At 48.1% G+C, this 13,944-nt stretch overlaps 1 protein-coding gene across 10 annotated transcripts in view; it reads left to right on the top strand.

Moving 5' to 3' along the window:
* LOC121592531 (myb-like protein Q) overlaps window positions 1-13,944 on the top strand; it is a 59,657-nt gene that overhangs the window by 8,959 nt on the left and 36,754 nt on the right. The window contains exons 1-2 of one of the 10 annotated variants that reach the window (XM_041914057.1): window positions 7,599-7,798; window positions 10,370-11,680. The exons of 6 other annotated variants lie outside the window; for them this stretch is intronic. In XM_041914057.1, the coding sequence (XP_041769991.1) occupies window positions 11,020-11,680 (661 nt within the window). In that variant the 5' untranslated portion in view covers window positions 7,599-7,798; window positions 10,370-11,019. Of the gene's footprint in view, window positions 1-7,598; window positions 7,799-9,151; window positions 9,212-9,247; window positions 11,681-13,944 lie in introns of those variants that run through there. 3 more of the 10 variants (XM_041914056.1, XM_041914058.1, XM_041914059.1) reach the window with 3 other exon arrangements.

Below are 13,944 nucleotides of genomic sequence, written 5' to 3'. Positions count from 1 at the left end.
TCACTAAGACACGTTGCCAAGCCACGCTGTCCACGTGTTCAAGGCACGCTGCCCCAAACGTTCAGCACAAAAATCACCATCCCAAAATCTCTCACCCCCTCCAAAAAACGTGTCTAGTAGGGCCTCTCTCTCTCTCCCTTAGAAAGGGCGGGCACAGCACAGTTTCGGGTACTCTCATGCTGCTGCAGTTCGCCGAATTTCGTCCCGCGCACGGGTGGGACGCGGAAGTAGCAGCAGCAGCAGAAAGCAAGTAACAACTGCCGCCCCAACCATTCACTTTCTTTCGAACTTGAGAGGGCTGGCATGGAATCTCCGTCGTATTTTTATTTTTATTTTTACCAACCCTACATCGCTCTCTTCGCCCTTCAACTACAAAAAGAGAAGGCACCCTTTGGCAGGGGTTCTTCGGATTGAGAGAGAAAGAAGAAGAAGAAAAAACACCAACCTTCCGAGCCCTTCGAGTGTCGCCGGTTCGATGTTTCGATCGAACGGGCTGGGAGAGGAAGACATACCAGGACCACGCGTTTTGCGTTCCTGCGGGATCGGTTTGCTTTCGAAAGATTAATCAACATCAAATCGATTCGCTGAAGTATCTAAACCCCTTCTCGGCGGGTGGCATTTGAAAGGCTTCGAGTGTTCCAAGCCCCATCCCAGCGTACGCGGGGGGAAGATGAATGGATGCCGCTATTGAGCGGCGATTCATAATTCATGCTTGCGGGAAAGTGTTTTGCTCGAAGGAGAGAACCTTTTGGCACCGAAGCCAAACGCATCGAACAGTGCACACGGATGTTCGTTTTGGGGCAAATGTAACAAAGTCATCGCACCTTGTGATAACACACACCCCAAAGGCACCGTGCTTGACCGTGCAAACGAAGGGCGAAATTTGTAAATCATGTTCTGCAAAGTGTGGTTGGATTTGTATGTTCTGTGCTGGTTGTTTGGCTGTGGCCTGGATTAACATGTCACTGTTGGTCGATTTCCATCCATCACCTTCACCTTGACAAGAGGTATCTGGCATCAATCAGCACCGAATTAGTCCTGCGAGACCTGGCAAAAATGGTGATACACTGGATGATACACCGGTACGCCTCTGCCACTTTGCTTTTAGCCGCTCGGTCGGTTTGCGCTAAGTGACTTCAATGAGAGGATGAGATGGATGATTTCGAGCGTGAGGGTTTGCTCACATGTTTATTTTTTTGGAATTCGATTCCGTGTGGGACGAATATTGCGATAAAATCTGTTTTTTTGTCTCTCCTGCATTAGGTTCATATGAAAGGGACATGTGAACAACACCAAAGAGCTCCCAAACTCAAACGTACTTGAGAAAGTAATCTCCCGGGCGGGAAGAGACAACCGGCACTAGCTTTACGAAAAACTGTGTCTACTTCTGCAAATCCATCCACCGTACTTGGTTGCACCTTTTCCCTTCCTCCCCTTCCTTTCATACGGAAGAAAATTGAACACTCCCCCGGCCGTCCCCTTGGTATCGAAAACCGCACAACCGCACCGATCCAAAATGGTAGGAGGAGGATAGCGGGAAAACTCCATTCCTCTCTCGTTCGTTGCGTAATCGCATTCGCCTCGTGTCCGTCCGCTGTACGGTTTCGCTCGGTCGCTCCGGCGGCATGAGGAAACGGCTCAACACTCCCTCCCACCCTTCACCCTAATGGAATGAGCATACCCATTCCACGCACGCACACACAAACCTGCAGCGCCCCGATGGAAGGGGAAACAGGCGCCGCTCGGTATCGTCCCACACGCGGAAAGTGGGCTAACAACGGGGACACGGTATCGGCACGGAAAATGCTGGAAGGTTTTTTCCCAAGCCCTAGTGACTTGGTAAGAGGAACTGTTTTTGGGTGGGGCTAGCCAAGTAAGCAAGTCAGCAAGCAAGGACGCACACTCTGGGACGGTACACGATGTTTTCCGGTACCTGTAAAACTGTTCGCTTCGGATGATCCACTTTTTGCGATTATGTTTTCCTTATGTTTTTGTGTTTTTTTTTTTTTTGCGGTTTTTTTGTTGTGTTGTTGCTGCAGGGAAATGAGGTGAAACAATGAGACTAGATGCATAAACGGGTCTAATTTAATTAATCTCTAGCTGCCGTTCGCAGCGGAAGCAGTTTGATACTGTGTTAATAATTTCTGGGCAAATAATGAGCCTAGTTGGCTTTTGTCCTGCGTGTTTCCTTGTTCCGGACAATTTTTGGTACACAATTATCGTACGATTGAAACTACGCTTTTTGAAACTACTTTCTAATGGAAAGAAAAATTTTACTCCAAAAATTTTGATGATATTCTTAATAGAAATCTGCACCGCAAACCGACATTTTAAGGGCTGTATCAAACGGGATTTCTTCTTAATGTTTGTTGCTGACCGTCTGGTACCTGCTACCTTCTAATGGATTTGGCTATCCGTGACTAATTGAATAGCTCATAGCTGGATAGAGGGGTTTTGAATAAGCATTTTTCGTTCTATACGAGACACGCGGTGAGGATTTTAGATATTCACAAATGTGCGAAGCCTAGCACATAGAGATCCAGCAAAGAGACACACAATAGCATTGGAATGTACAATATCTAGGAATGTAGTGTAAACATGCTATTGGAATCAAATTACCCGGACATCAATTATGGGGCCCTTCACGATTCTAGTCAGCTTTTTTATATGGAGTTTGGCAGTTGGAGGCTGAAATCATGTAAACACTCCATAAAAAAAACTCACACAAAACTAGCTTACGATTTTCAGCCTAGATTATTCTAGCCTCAAAACTAAAATTAGATTAGAGTACCTGCTCGAAAAAATGGCAAAACAAGGAGGTGTTTTCATTTATCCCAAGGTGCATTAAAGATATTAGGTGGTGGAATCTAGAATCAAAATGCATGTAGTCAAGGTGGTCTCATAGCATGTTTTTGTATCTAAATTTGAACATCACTTTTTGACAGGACGGGTGAAAACTTTTGTTCAAACAGGCTTTCTGGAGGCTTGATAAATCCGCAAAAGGCTCTTAAAAAGGCTTCATTCAAAAGCAGAACCAATAAAAATAATGCCTTTTAAATACGTGCTCTTTGGGATGAGCCCACCTGTATATTATACCCACTTTGATAGATGCTCGAAACTGCTATACAATGCAACCAGCTGACAGGTTGAAATTTTAGCCTACGAACTTAAAACGGAAAGGGCCCCTATTTTGGAAAAAGAGCTATTATTAACTAGTTGTCCTGTACGAAGCTCAAGCAAGTTTCAAGCAGTTTTTATTTATTTTGCCTGCATCATAGAATATTATTTATGTTTTTAAAGTGCTTGGGATATTAAGATGTTTGGGAATTGGACTCTATAACACCCTATATGGGACAAATCCAATAGGAATTTACTATGTGACTGTCAAAAACGGGTGATAATAAGTCCAAATGCTATCACATATAGTTCATTTCCTGTAGGAAAGAGTCAAAAAAGTGTCCCAAAATTATGAGAACACTTGAAAAATCATGCAGAATGATATTCTTAGTATTGTAATTGTAATTGAAGAAGGATATTACTGTGAGATGGTATATTATTTACCTAACGACACAGTATAATGCTCAAACCAATCTGTCAAGACAAGAAATCCTTGAAACAACGATAAAGTTAGATAATTAAGAAGAACCAACGAACACCTAAATTTGCGTTTGAAAAAAGCTAATCTTTTCTAGTCAAAGAGCGACCTTTCTCTTCTGTTAATCATATGCTTTATATGCTCAACCTTAGCTGGAAGTAAATAACGATCGACCATTTGTCTGCAACAAAATCTCAAACTCTTTGTAATAGATGTAAAACGGAGAAAGACAAAAAAGCACAATTTCCTTCCCCCAACGGTTGATCTCTCTAATTGCTACCCATCGAATGTTTGATTAATGTTACCCCGTATATGCTACATACAAAACCTCCACCGCTTCCAGTACAGCAGAACAGAACAAAAACAAGAAATGCATCATTTCAAAACCGATTAAACATTGCCTAATTGAAATGCCAACCGTGCTCGCTAAACGAGCCGTCGTACTGCGCGCCCGCGCTCACCATCGTCCCCACCTTGTCGGTCGCACCGTTTGATCAATTCTATTGCGCAAATAATGCTAATACACCGCGTGCAAAAATAAAAAACCCACACATGAAAGTGCTCGCTGACCAATTGCAGCGGTCGGTTTGCAGAACTTTGCAAACTGAGCAACTGCACGAGATGCATCACAGGCGTCTTTATGTCTTAAACAACGGCCCGCTGGTGAGGTGGCAGCAATGCTGCCCGGTGCTGCTTCGCCTTGCCGGGAGCATCCGTTCCCTGTCCCCGTGCCCGATCCACACATACACACCGAGAGTGGCCTTGAACGCTGAAACAGCCGCGCGCGAAGCAAGGTGAACGTCGAACACCCGCCACACTGGCCGCTGGCTTGATCCTAGAACTTGATCTTGAAACTGTGCCAGAACGATCGCCGACGACTTCATCTCGCGCTGGGATGGGAGCTGGAGCCGTGGGCACTTCTGGAGCGCGCTCGCACTGCCGTTGCGTTTTTTCGTGCACCTAATTGCAGTTTGCGCTCGTGCCGGGTATGTGACGCGGGCGCCGATCGCAAACTGCAGTTCGCGGTTGTTGCGGTCGGGCCCGCGCCCTGACCCGACCCCACTCCTGGTCACCGTCGCTGCTGTGTGCAGTGTGTGCCAATGTGTGTTAGGAGGTGCAAATGATGGTGCAAGCGTGATGATGCAGTCGGTGCGGTCGGGGAATAGAGGGAAACAAATGCACTTCACAGACACACACACACACTGGCGGGGTAGATGTGTGCCGGGTTCTGTTTGTGTATGCACTCGACTGCAATCGGTAACAATCGTTCACTATCTGGAGGAGTCGCTTCAACCGCAGGAAGCGTTTGGAGCAAAGTATGCGAAGAGTAGTACAGTGCGTTTCAAAATTTTCGTTTTGCTAAAACAACGTTCTTTAACAACATTTATCAGATTGCAAAGATCGTTCGATCGATTAAAAATGTCAAAATATGGTAAAATATAACAATATTTTTATTTCTACCATATTTACCAATATTACAACATTATCTATTCAATGCGTAAATTTAATGTAGAATAATGCTCAATTAGTAACTTTACACTTTTATTCCAAAACAATTTGTGTGATTACAATGAACTAATGGCTAATTTAACGTTTTAAATTAAATTAATAAGTTTCCAACCTACATCAGGGTATCAAGAATCAAATTAAATCCAATAGGGATTAGAAGGATAGTTTTCAGTTAGAAATTTCTAATTGAATTTTATGTCGATTTGATACATATGTTATTCAAATTCCATTATACATGAGCTATCCCTGTGCAAAACTTAAAAATCAAGCATTTTACATTTAACAAGCATAACATTTATTTCATATTCATCAAATCTAGGCTGATATTTTGAGATAAATGAAGCTGCCAAATGTCAATCTCAATATGAAAAAACGAGTTAAAATCGTAAAACCTTCTAACTAATAGTTTTCTTCCTTCCTTGTACTGCTCAATCATAGGTACAATGTCCTGCGACCAACAAAGAGCTTAATTTTAGTATATAAGATTGTTAACTGCAAACTAATCAGCGATGATCTAGCACCTTTGACAGCTTCTGCCCTCTGGCAGCCGTAAGCCTGGTAAAAAAAGGGAGCTTTAACAACACTCACACACTATTCGCACACCGCCAGAACGTGACGACGAAACGGACGTACAACAATCAATCCAATCAATGGTATTATTTTGCTTTGCTTCTCTCTATTTGCAAGCGGGGTTCAGCAGACAGCGAGCTCTGATGATTTAATAATAGAACAATTGTGGCCGAAGTGACATAAGGGAGTGCTAATAAAAGCAGCACGTATATTAATTTCTCCCACAAACACGAGCTAACGTTCAATCTGTTAATGTGCATATGGAAAAGGGGCTTCGGAGTTGGATGTGTCTTGCCGCGAAAAACTGTTCTCAAACATACAGTCACACCGCGGCTCAGATCGGTTGATCGAAGTTCCTCTCGGCTACTGAACGGTGGGGCGGCGTATGGAGACGTGAGCGCTACACAGTGAACGCGGGATGCAAATGATGTTCCGGTGTACGCTCCAGCATTCCACAACCCTCTCCGGCAGAGCACGAAGCACACGGCACGGCACGCCACCCGCTGCATTCAATTGATCGTTTTATACACAGCCGGTTGCACGATCGCACGATCAGAGAGCGGAAGCTGGCGGCAGCTGCATAGATAGGGAAGTGGGTGGGATCATTCGCAGAGCTGCCATCTCCCCCCTGCTCCGCGGACGCAAGATGAAGGTTTACTTGGTCGAGAGCGAGTTGCTTGTTGCTGCTGATGTTGTTGCCGTTTCCCATCGGTAGTTGTAATTAAACGATCGCCAACCATCTTCCCAGCCCGACTACACAACAGCCCTCTGGTGGTGGTGGTAGTAGTAGTAGCAGCAATAGTAGTTGTAACTTCCCCGAAGCCGACTGTGAAACAGTGAATTAAGTTTCAATCGGTTTAATTGTGCACTGCCCTTACCGTACAACTACGCCGGAGGAACTGTAGGAGGTAGTGCAGTTGTGCCTGTCGACTTCATGCACTCACTGGTGTGTCCACTTACTCATCTGCTTGCACTAAACAAACTGCCAAGCTTGCCCTCCGTGTGTGTTTGTGTGATCTCGCCCTTTTTTCATAGGTGAGATAGGGGACCGTGGTATATAAACATAGGCCAGCGAAGAAGAAGAAAAAAAACTGGAAATAAATCAACACCATCCTCAAACAGCAAGTCACTGATAAGTGGTTGAAGCTGGTGGCAGAGCACGGTACACGCCATCTAGAACGTGTTTGCCGGTTTGCGTCGGGTCTAATCGTGGAAAAACCGGCTTGCAAGCCGTAGTCTCGGCGCACAGTACAACATGGGGAGCACAATCAGGTGTTTGATTGGATCCTGCGGCAAGCCAATCAATAGGATGTCAATATTGTGTTTGAATGGATGGGAAAGGTTCACCTCGAAAGGTTCCAGAGAACCTCAAAGCTAAGAAATATTTAAATGAATTTTTATTTGTGGATTTTAACATGCTCGAGCATTACTTGATGCTCCTGCCTACGAAATCAAGACTGATATTGAACTTACTTAAGTACTGCTTCTGGGTTTGAAGGCACTAAAAGATGGCAATATCTCATGCTCAACTCAAATCCTCCCTTTCTTGTATATTTTACGTTTCTGTCAAGCAAGTTAGATTGCCATTTGATGCGAAGGATCAGCCTCCAAGTCAACGGCAATTCCAGCAGAGTGACTGGAACCGCACTTGCCACTCACACAACTCGGCACACATCCTGATGGGAGTGTCCTTACCGCCCAAGCACGGCACAGAACCGAGCGATCCAAGCTTTCGCCCCAATAAACCGGCGACAGCCCCCAAAGCAAAACCCCACCCACTTGAAGCGTTTCGGAAAAACGGTGTGCGCATGTGCGCGGTTCTGCCCTTCCCAGGGAAGCTTCCCCACCGAAGCGCCCTTATCGCTGTGCGTGTGTGCATGTGTCTTGCTCTGTGCCAGCCAGTGCTGTCCCCGCACGCGGAACAGTTCCATTCCGCCCATCGAGCGTCGAACAGCGTTTCTGCTCAGCGCCAGCCAGTTCCGCACAAACGCCAAACCGCCGAAAGAGGCAAACCCGATCCGATCTATTGCGCCTAGAGCTGCGAGTGTGTGTATCGGGTTCCGTTCCTCCAACGGACTGTGTGTGTGTGTGCTCATTTGGCGCGACGATTATTTCTTGCATCACGTAATACGCAAACGCTCCGGCTGTGTTACGATTTTTCCTATTGTTTGCATTTTCTCGTTCGTGTTTCCACCTCCAGTCTGCCTGCTTGGCCCGTTTGCCAAGCTTTCCTACCCCCGCTTCGGGTGGTGGGTGGGTTGCTGGATGTGCTTTCTTCCCGCACTCTGTCCACCGCCTGCCTTGCCCCCGCCCAGCCCAGGCCAGGCCCGGCACACATTCCGCTTCAAACACTTCCGGGCAAATGGGTGAAGCACGACGAAGAGGAAACCTAAGCAGTGTGTGAGCGAAAGAGAAGGTACAGAAAGAAAGTAAAAGTGTTTCCCCCGCCCCGTTTGCTTCGAGCTTCCCAGGGGCCGCTAGAAATAGTGGTGGTGTGTGTATAGTATCTCTATTTGTGTGTGTGTGTGTGTGTGTGTGTGTGTGGATGAATTCTTTTTTTTTGGTTTTTGGCAAAAGCGATCCTCGGCTGTGCGGCTGCTATCCCGCACGCTGTCCGTTTATCTTCCGACAGCATCTACCCGGCACACAGGAACTGATTTAACGACGGTTTAGTGCTTTCCTCTATGTGTGTGTGTGTGTGTTAATGGGCTCCCCTTTTTGCTGAAAGCGGGGCTCCAAATCTGGCGAACCCCGACGCGGAAAATAGTGCGAAAACGTGTAAAGCTGCAAAGGGCGAGCGAGAGCACCGACGGCGATGGTGGTGGTTTGCTTGTACCAGAGGTGGTCCCGCTCGCACTCGCTTTGTTCGCAACCTCACGGCAGCACTACTTTCACTCGGCGGTCGGTTCGGGTTTCTCGCTTGTGTATGCGTGCACGACTTCCGCGATGATGGCAACGGTGAAAGGGGTTGCCTCGAGCCAGAGCGTGACACGAGCGGCGGGTTTATGCCGCACGGTGCGGAAAAGAGAGCGAACGACACGTTGGTCGCCGGTTTCGGATGTGCCATCGGCGGGCGAGGGGTTCGTCGTCTGCACGCGCAAGAGTGAAAGTGATCGCGCCTGGCAGGGACTGGCGGCTGGCGGTAATGGGTGTCGTGGTGGGTTTTGTTGTTGTTGTTGCTGCTGCTAGTTTCGTGTTGTTGGCGGGGGATTCGCGACCAAACCCCGAAACCCGAACCAGGAGCCCCCATGGTTTGGCCGAACGAACGGGACGGTTTGCGAGCGTGGCGAGCCTGACGCTGGTTGCACTGGGCTTACTCTTCGTTCCGAGGTCGATCGTGCGCGATCGCGTACTGACGTTTCTGCGTGGTGTTTCTTGTTTGCGGCTGCGTTCCCTGCGCTGTGTTCCCGCGTGCTGCCATCCAGCTGGCCACCGTACCTACTGTTTGTGCGCGCGCGCGTGTGTGTGTGTGTTTTCTATCAAGAACCATCCTTTGCCTTGGCAGGCAGGATACTGGCGGGCTTCCCCCAAGTTCTTGTAGGTTCTTGATTCAGCTGTGAAAAAAATTGCGGGAACAGGATACAGTGTTCAAAACCTTCACAACCTTCGACAAAGGCGAAGCCACACATACCGAACAAAGTGAGCGTGACAGTAAACATCCAGAGAAAGAGCGAGAGCACTCCTGGAGAACTCAGTGCATGCGGTTTCGCTATTCTATACACTAAGCGCACACAGCAATAGAATAGTACACTCCCGCTGTCGACGCGAGTGACGTACAACGACTGTCCCGTGGGATTGCGGTGTACTACCAAGCTCGTTGGCGGTGTGTGTAGGTGCCCGATTCCCGATTCTGCGAGCGCGCGCGTTCCCGACGTTCCCGATTGCGCTCGGTTTCGGCTGCGAGCACACAAAGCTTCAGTGTCTGACTGTACGTTCACAAGTTCGCACGAGCGCGTTCCGTTCCCGTGTGCCCGTGCGTAGTGCCGTGTGGTGTTAGTGTCGTTTTGCTGTGCTCGGTAGAACGCCGCCAATTTGAATAGAGAAGAGCGCGCGTAACAATACAAGCACGGAGTAGGGCCCTAGTGCGCGACCCGCAACGCATGGTGTAGCACGTACAAGGTCAGCACCGGCGTACTCACACACGGCCGGGCATAGTGCATTTGCATACGAGCGCGCGCGGTAGCGAGCCAGGCAACTCCAGTCCGGTCTCGTGGAGACGAGGGCAAGGCAAAAACAAAAAAATAGTACACCAACACTCTCCCCCCGGGGAAGGGAAGCTAGCGACCAACGGTTTCGGAAGCGGCAGTCAGGCAGTCAGTGCGTTCCGCGTCACTACTCTTCTCCACTAACACTGGGAGGAAGTGCTCAGAGGAAGTCGGTCGGTGAAAAACGTGTGATCCTCGGTACCTGCTACGCTTGCATTCGGAAGTGTCTTTTGGGGGGAGCCGAAACCCACAACCCTTTCTGTAGGTGGACTAGTCTCTGTAAGCCGTTGCTCAGATGTCTTTGCTCGTGATCCCGACCGGTCCCGACGTTGCGGTTACCTACACCCGGTTTGCTCTGTGATCTGTGAGCGTAGTGATCATCGAGACACCACCTCTTGACTCCCTTCCGATATCATAAACCCATCCGACGGGTTTTGGTGATCAGATTCTATATCATCCTCTTCTTCCTTCCCCCTGTTCTCACCTCTAGAAGTAGACCGATCGCCGCCATATTTAGTCCTTCGACCAGCGCGGCTAGTGTCCTAGTCTCTGTGTTAGTGTGTGAGTGTTTGTGTATGAGTTTGTGAGTGCTGTGTGGGTGCATCTGCCACTCGATGAGGTGTGTGAGGTGTGTATCGGCAAGCCTATCAATTAACATGGCGTGAGATGCCAGCAAAGTATGCGCGTAAATACTCATCACGATGAAGTGTTCGTCTGTATGTTTTGCTTCCTAGCGCGTGGGTCTAGCTTAGTGTGAGTGCGAAACGTCGCCATTCCATTCGTGTGATTGTGATATCCGAGCTAACCAGTGTTTGTGGTTGCTTTGAAAAAGAAGAGCGAAAGCGAATAGATCTAAGTGTGAATGATAACATCTTTTGCCACTAGTGGTGTTTGACAAGTTTTGTAGTAGAGAAGAGAGAAAGAGAGATTAAAACGACAACCAATCCGTGCTCCCGAGGAGTTTGAGTAGTGCATAGAGGGCAATAGTGAGTGTGAGTGGAGGAATATAGGAAGAAAAAAAGTTGGAATAACACGAATAACTCGTGCACAATTTCGTTAGGAATCTTGAAGTAAATCGGTGTTAGTAGAAACTACTCAAAAATCGCTTGTACAGCCTCACACAAACCCCGCTGCCTCACCATGAACATGGAATTCCAACCCTTGCCGCCGGTGTCGACGATGAACATAGGGCCACCGACGCCGTCCCCATCGCCCCACATCCAGATCCTCTCGAACGGTCCGAATGGCAGCGGCCCGACCGGGGCTGGCGGTGGCGGTGGACCCGGCGGCGGCCACAATGGTATGGGGAACCAGGGCGTGCACAGCCAGCTCCTGGGGCCGATGCCTCCACCGAGTATCCTTCCGATCGGTATGCCCCTGCAGCAAGTTGTTCACAACTTGCAGCATCTTACGAATGTCGGTGGACTCGGCATGGGTGGCAACCCGCAGCAGCAACAGCAGCAACAACAACAACAGCAGCAACAACATCAGCATCAGCAGCAACAGCAGCAGACACACCAGAACTTGCTCACGAGCAACACGCCCGGTGCAAACGGACTGACCGGTATCCATCACGGTGGCACCCAGAACCTACCGCCAACGTCCCAGCTGCTGCAAGCGATACATCAGAACACCAGCAACAACAACAACAACAACAACAATGGCGCCAATAATAACAATAACAACAACAACACGATTAATCTTAACAACAATAGCAACGGCAACAATAACAACAACAACAACAACAGCATCACACAGTACCAGGTGCAGCAGCTGTGGAGACATCACGCGTATCTAAACGGTAATGTGTTGCTTTCTTATCCTCCAGGGACACGGTGAAAGGGATGCAAGTGGGTTTGGGATACTCTCAATGAGTTTCACTTCAGTAGTCTGTTAAACCTTACATGAAAATAGATTAAGAATTAATGACTGTTATGATTGCGAACTGTTAGCACATTTGCTCAGATGTTGAAATCATAAAGATGTTTCGGAGTTGATAGGAATTTAATGATGATGTTCAACACTTTGAAGGTTGACAAATTCCAGACATTCGGGCATTCAAACGAGTTTGATGTCACAAAGCACTATTCCTGAACTTGTTTTTGAAGATGTCTCGAACTTGTAAGGTTTCCAGTTTTGTCGATCGTACACTTCAAGAATGCTCTATACTTTGTTAATTGTATTTTAATGGTAAGGAATATCACGTATTCTCGTGAAAACTGCTTTTTCGGATGCTCTTCCGTAATCGATTTGCTTCCTTTCTAATAGAGACCATTCTATACCGAGTTTGAGCAAGTTCAACAGTTCATTACGATTTTCTGCAAAAGTGACTCCCATCGCACGGTCCCTGCAGGAAGTTGCCCTTTTCCCTCATGCCTCAAAAGGGTACTCAAAAGGGTCGATCCCAGGATCCGTAAAGCCAAAGCCATCACACCATCGGAATGTGTCTTCCCACATCCCAAACGCCCGGGGTTCGTTCCCGGCCCGGTCGTTAATATGTCTTCACCGCACAACTACTTTCTGGCGGGCGCGCTGAAACCCAACCGATTGAGCAACATCCTACCTCCACCTCTCCCCGGGGGCGATCGTGGGTTACCTTGTTGCAGTTGCAAACGACTTTGCCCTAAGGGATATGCGCGCGTGACGTTGCCGAAAATGAAGCCAAAGTCGGGGCGAACTAAACCACAAACAACCACACCACTGTCTCTGATCTCGGCTAGACTCCGAGGCCCGACGAATGGGGGAACGAGGGAAAAAGGCGAGAGTAGGGAAAACTTTCCATTTCATTTCGCTACTTCCTCTTCACGGGGTAAAAAGGGGTGGTTGCGGGCCGTGGTCTGGTCCCGAAAACGAACGGACCTGACCACCGCGGCCGCGGCAGTGTCCCACGTGTGCGTGAGTTTTGGGTGTGTGTGTGTGTGTGCTTCCACAAATCATACGCGCTCGCCCTCAGCTCAATTTCGCTCCGGACCGGTTTATTTCGGGACAGCGCGGCTTTTGGGGGACGCGCGAGGGTACTGGTGAAGTGTGGCGTTACTTTTACTTTCTGCGACATTGAGCAGGCAGCGTGACAATTTCTACAAACATTAGGTGACATGAAGATCACTTCAAATAACAGCTTTAAAGGCCGATACTATTTATAGACTCTTTTAGCGATGGAGATTGGCTTTGTGTATTTAAATATTTACAACAAAAAAGTACCGTGCAGCATAAATAAGGTGCAAAAGATCTTAACTAGCGTCTTTTTGACACTAGTTCCGGCTGGTCCGGAACGTCCTCTTGCTTCAGTGAATGCTGCAAAAGCTTAAGCGTTTCCTTTGGAACAGTTTGTTGATAAAAGTTTATTACTTCCTCAAGCAACACGCAACAAAAACCAGATCGCAGATCGACAAAGTACTGCTCCTACACTACTGCTCATTTCCCTTCCATCTTTTCCCACTTTCATTGCAACAAGCCACGGCTTGGGTTCATGTTCATGAGTGTGATCGTTCTTTTTTTTTTGCTCCTTCTTTCACCGTCTTGAACTGCTTTATACTGCTACGCTGTTACTTTTATTATTTGTTATTCATCACTTCCCTTTTCTGCTGCCGAGACAGACACGGTCGAAAAGGGGGGGGGGGAGGCACCAGATTAACTCTCCCCAAAAAACCAGTTTTACGCACCGTTGAGCGATTTCGAATCGTTTCCTCTGCACCGCCGCCGCCGCCGCTGCGTTGCTGGTGCGCCATTTCTCGTTTCGCAGGCGCATAAAAGCTCCAGCTCTGCGGTGCGTGTACGCACGATGAAGCCCTCGTCGCGCCGGAGAGGAAAGTCTTTCCAAATCTTTCTTTTCGTTTTTTTTGGGAGGTTTGTAGCGCTGGGGCCCAACACTGCCAACGGTTTTGGCGTCTGAGTCTGGCGTACGGTGCGTGAATTTTGTGCGTTGGAAGTTGGTCTGCTTCGTTCGCTTTGTCGCCTTTCATCCTTTTCGGTGCGTACAATTTTGGTGGAGCTTTCAATTCAAAGGGAAGAGGGCAGAGGGGGGCAGGGGTTTTTTGTGTGTGTGGTGCGTTTGTGCGTGTTTCC

Source organism: Anopheles merus, chromosome 2L (genome assembly GCF_017562075.2).
Source record: "Anopheles merus strain MAF chromosome 2L, AmerM5.1, whole genome shotgun sequence".
NCBI classification, from domain to species: domain Eukaryota; kingdom Metazoa; phylum Arthropoda; class Insecta; order Diptera; family Culicidae; genus Anopheles; species Anopheles merus.
The sequence above is the reverse complement of the archived record's forward strand: the minus strand, read 5'-3'. Positions and strand labels throughout refer to the sequence as shown.